Below are 5,244 nucleotides of genomic sequence, written 5' to 3' on the forward strand. Positions count from 1 at the left end.
GAACAAGCTGTTACACACACACACAGCAACAACATGTTACTTTTTTTATACACACACTTTATTATAGACAGTCAGCATGACCGTCTACATTACAATAACAAGGTCACTATGACTATAACACGATATGAGGGAGCACTAAAGTGCATCTTTATCCTTATATTTTGTATATATTTTGTGTAGCCTCTGAATGGCTGTTGTCACAGACTCTCCAGCCACCACACTACAACCCTTTCAGGTGTTTATATAGGATTTGAGTGAGTTTGACAAGAGCCAGCCTTCGCTCCAAAAGTGCTGCGGTATTGGAGATGCTAGCCATCTCAATTTGGCCCTTGTAAAACTCGCTTAAATCCTTACCTTATTATTTATATATGTCTAAGAGCAATTCTCTCACTCCCTTGCTCTCGCTTTCTCTGGTCAAAACTCAAAACTTTACCATTAGCACCTTCATCAAAAAGTGCCCCGCCATACTGTTTGATTATTGTTATTAAAGTAATATGCTGCCATGATACCCCATCAGTTTAGAACCACCTGACTTCCACTGCAACTAAAACACCATTTGGAAAATCACTTGAAAACATCATTCTCGCCTAGCCTGATATCTGCTCCATCTCTCAGCGTTACGTCTGTAATCAGCTACTCTACGACATCATCTGCCCCCATTCAAGTTCTGGCCTTGCAGTACCCATCACCACGGTGATCACTTCAACACCAAAAGGTCTCCTTTCCTCTTTATTCTCCATTGCGCTAATGACATGTCACTTTGAGTTGCCTCTTTGTTCAATCCTCATGATACAATGCAACTAATTTGGACTCAATGTACTATTTGTTCAGGGTGTGTGCGCAAGTGTGTACATAAGAAGTAGCAAGCAACTGACTAAGTCATTAAGTACATTGGATTAAATTAAATTACAGAGTAAAACAAATACTGTACAGTGGATGCTGCGTCATCACATGGAAATGTGAGACGTTACAGTACTAAAATGACCTGGTAGTGAATTTAAGTCTGGAGAGCAGAATCCACAAGACACAGTGCTCAATGTGAAACAGGTGAAGACCACTGAGAATAATCTTTTTTTGAAAAAACATGTTTGTGTACGGCGCTGAGTGACATCTTTTAGTGCGATGATTTTCCTACACTGCCAATTTCAAAGTGATTAAAGTAAAGATGAACAACATGGCTAGGTCTTATTGAGGATAATCTGGTGAAGAGTGACATCTAGTGGTGCAAATAAACACAGCAACATGGAGAACTTCTATTGGTATCGTCTTTGGGTGGTGGTTGTGTGTGATCTTAGTGATGTGGGGCATAGCATGGCTGTTAGAGTTGGTCTCTGGAGATTATACAGAATAGTGTGAAAAACAATGACAAAAAAAAATCCAGTGAGCAGCAGTTCTGCAGGGAAATACTTTGTTAATGAGAGAAGTCAGAGGAGACTGGTTTGAGTAGACCGGTAGGCTATGGTAACTCAAACAATAACTCTTTACAGTCGTGTTAAGCAGAAACATAAGACAGAATGTACAACATGCTGAACTTTGCATTGAATGAGCTACAACAGAAAAACACCATTTTAGGTTCCAGGCCTCAGCCCAGAAAAGGAATCTGTCCAACAGGCTCACCGGCCATCGAGTCCAACAGGCTCACCGGCCATCGAGTCCAACAGGCTCACCGGCCATCGAGTCCAACAGGCTCACCGGCCATCGAGTCCAACAGGCTCACCGGCCATCGAGTCCAACAGGCTCACCGGCCATCGAGTCCAACAGGCTCACCGGCCATCGAGTCCAACAGGCTCACCGGCCATCGAGTCCAACAGGCTCACCGGCCATCGAGTCCAACAGGCTCACCGGCCATCGAGTCGAAGCTTAAAAAAATGTTGCCTGTGCTTATGAATCTTGCTGCAAAAAGCAGGTGGTTGTGTCAGAATTTAGCATCAGCATCATAAATGCATGGATCCTACCAGCCTTGGGTGAACAGTTTAAGCTGATGGAGTAGGAGTAATGTTTTAAGTGTATGTGTATTAGGGTAGTGTTCCTAATAAAGTGGCTGATGAATGACTGTTTACAGGAAATGGAAATGTAATTCAACGTTTTGCATCATGAAATGGTTATGAAAAACAATACTGCAGTATTATTTTAATACAATATTCCTGTAGAAAAAAAACATGGATATTTCCAATAACACTACAAAAAAACAGTATTGTATCTTAAAACTGTTTAGCTTCACTCTCTACAATTCTGGAGACTGCCCATGGATATTAAACTATATTGCACATACAACTGAAAGCAGAGACAGATATTAAAGCATCCTGAACAGTTAGTCTGGCATTAATGGATGTGCACGTGCCACTTGAAAACTTGAGCCGCGTGAACCAGCGGAACTGTTGTACTTTTCCAGAGGGGCTTTAATGCATGCATGCATGCGTACATCTTATAGCATTAACATTACAACACCTTTAAGCTAAACTTTAGCTCTGTACTATACTAACTACATTCTAAACCCGCATCATGTTTTACCACTCCCTCAGTGTGACTCAACAGCTGTGATTTATGTTAGCGCGTGCATCAGTTCACCAAATTCACCGTCCGCATTACCCATGGACACAAAATGTTACTGTTATTTACATGCTATTTTATCTAGTAAAAAAAAAAAATAAACAGTAGCTCATCGTTCTGTGGTCAAACCTGCCTCCAGTTGGTGGTCAGCAGTCAGGGTTGAGATGGACAGCTCAGCTCGAGCCCAAACCACAGCACCAGCAGCTCCGTGTTCTCCTGCCCTAAAGCACCGTACTTAGACTTAAAGTCAGCATTACACCATGTCACGACTGAAAGGCCAGAAATCAGTTTATCTTTGGTTTAGTATGCGACCAGACAACAACAAACGGACAGGAAACACGTCACTCTGAAGAAGCGCGGGAAAACTGGGCGGGTGCATTCAAAACATCACACCAACATGCTGCACTGCGACGCTCTGGAACTGGAGCGGAAATGAGGAAGAGGTAGACCATTGAAGATTCCCATTGGCTACAATATAACTGAGAACAAAACTGAAAACAGTACACCCGGAAGTCGGTGATGATCACGTGATCCGTTGCAAATTTTTCAAAACAAAAAGTTACAAAGATGTACCTTCTGTGCTATTTAAGGAATTAGATAAGTATATAAGCACCATTAAGTAGAGTGCAAATAAAAAAAAGCTGTAAAAACTGTGTATTTAAGTTATTGTGATTTAGCAAAGCCTTTCATTATGTTATTTATTTATTTATGTTTTGTGGATGGTTTTATACACTATATTGCCAGGTTTCGGGAAACCCCTCCAAATTCAGGGGTTGTGCTTGGCCCCTTACTTCCAGTGAAAGGAACTCTTAATGCTTCAGCATACCAAGACATTTTGGACAATTTCATGCTCCCAACTTTGTGGGAACAGTTTGGGGATGACCTCTTCCTGTTCCAACATGACTGCACACCAGTGCACAAAGCAAGGTCCATAAAGACATGGATGAGCGAGTTTGGTGTGGAGGAACTTCACAGAGTCCTGACCTCAACCTGATAGAACATCTTTGGGATGAATTAGAGCGGAGACTGTGAGCCAGACCTTCTCGTCCAACATTATTGCCTGACCTCACAAATGCACTTCTAGAGGAATGGTCAAAAATTCCCATAAACACACTCTTAAACCCTGTGGAAAGCCTTCCCAGAAGAGTTGAAGCTGTTATAAAAGCGCAAAGGAGAGAGCAACTCTATATTAAATTCATGTTCATGTAAAGGCAGATGCCCCAGTTTTGGAACGGCTCAGAATCTCCGCTTGAATTCATCCCAAAGACGTTATATCAGGTTGAGGTCAGGACTTTCTCCACATCAAACTCGCTCATCCATGTCTTTATGGACCTTGCTTTGTGCACTGGTGTGCAGTCATGTTGCAACAGGAAGGGGTCATCCCCAAACTGTTCCCACAAAGTTGGGAGCATGAAATTGTCCAAAATGTCTTGGTATGCTGAAGCATTAAGAGTTCCTTTCAGTGGAACTAAGGGGCCAAGCCCAACATCTGAATTCAGTGATTTGGAGGAGTGTCCCAAAACTTTTGGCAATATAATGTATATAAATGTATAGTTAATATTAATGTTTTATATATTTTTCTGTGTATACCCCTGGCACTTTTGATATGTATTTGTTGTTCAAACATTAAAAAAAGAAAGAGTAAGATGTAACAATATTTTTTGAGAGGGGTTCATCTTATTCTCTGTGGATGGTATAACTTTCTAAAGACATTCTTCTTTAAACCCTTGTCCAAGTGTGCAGTAGGTTATGATACCCATGACCTACTATTGTGTAATTTTTATTTGCGAAACATCTTGTCCTATCCAATGGTGGTGAGAATTTCTGTTCTCTTCAGTGAATCAGATCATTTGACTCAGTTCATAAATAGGAACCGATTCATCCGACTGCATGTAGAACTTTATTAGGATTTTTTTTTTTAAATCCAACCCAGACAATGTTTTCTATATTACGTGAACCTTCTTTTTTGTTTAACATTATGACAACATTTAACATTATAAAATGTCCAGTTGCAGAAATCAACAGTGAATTGTTTAAACAAAACTATTGGATTCTCTGTGGCACAGCCTCCAAACATAAATGGTAAATACCAGGAACAATGATAAAATACACATTTTTCATACATTCATTCATCTTAAAACTCTTTTCCTCTCCTCCACCTCTTCCTTCTCCTCTTCTGCCTACCACCACAACCACCACCACCAACAACAACAACAACAAACAAATGTAATTTATATATTGATTTTCACCCAAGGCTGTGTTACAGTTTTGATACACATACTCAAAATGTGATCCGAAACAAACACAAATCTTCTTTAACTTCTTTCATGTCTTTTATTCATCTTGTTAGACAAGTTTTCTTCATGGGTCTTTATTCATACATTGGGCCTTGTTAAACTTGATCTATATGACTTACAACAAAGATATAGAAAATAATTCAACCTATTCTATTGCTTTATAGGCCAATAAACATTCTGCAAATGCTGCTCTATCAAATAATATTTCTAAGTCACCTAAAAAGAGGAAAAAGGGATATCTGGTAGGCTTAATATTAAGGTGCTTAAAGACCAGTCTCTGTTGGTTTCATCTTCTGACCTTTGACTGAGAAAAGTCAAAAGTGATTGCAAAGTGATTAGGAAAAAAAGATAATCAGATAAGTAAGAGTTTGAGTGGTAGGCATGCATTTAATAATTG

General features: G+C 40.0%; 1 protein-coding gene across 3 annotated transcripts in view; it reads right to left on the bottom strand.

Moving 5' to 3' along the window:
- si:dkey-103i16.6 (uncharacterized protein LOC557125 homolog) overlaps window positions 1–2,981 on the bottom strand; it is a 10,310-nt gene extending 7,329 nt beyond the window's left edge. Inside the window, exon 1 of one of the 3 annotated variants that reach the window (XM_058387808.1) lies at window positions 2,680–2,981. Coding sequence is in view for 1 of the 3 variants with exons in the window: in XM_058387806.1 (XP_058243789.1) it covers window positions 1,618–1,624 (7 nt within the window). In the remaining 2 variants the exon portion in view is untranslated. Of the gene's footprint in view, window positions 1–1,617; window positions 1,743–2,679 lie in introns of those variants that run through there. The other 2 variants (XM_058387806.1, XM_058387807.1) reach the window with 2 other exon arrangements.
- Between the last annotated feature and the right edge of the window lie 2,263 nt (window positions 2,982–5,244).

Source organism: Hemibagrus wyckioides, linkage group LG04, assembly GCF_019097595.1.
Source record: "Hemibagrus wyckioides isolate EC202008001 linkage group LG04, SWU_Hwy_1.0, whole genome shotgun sequence".
In the NCBI taxonomy this organism is placed as follows: Eukaryota; Metazoa; Chordata; class Actinopteri; order Siluriformes; family Bagridae; genus Hemibagrus; species Hemibagrus wyckioides.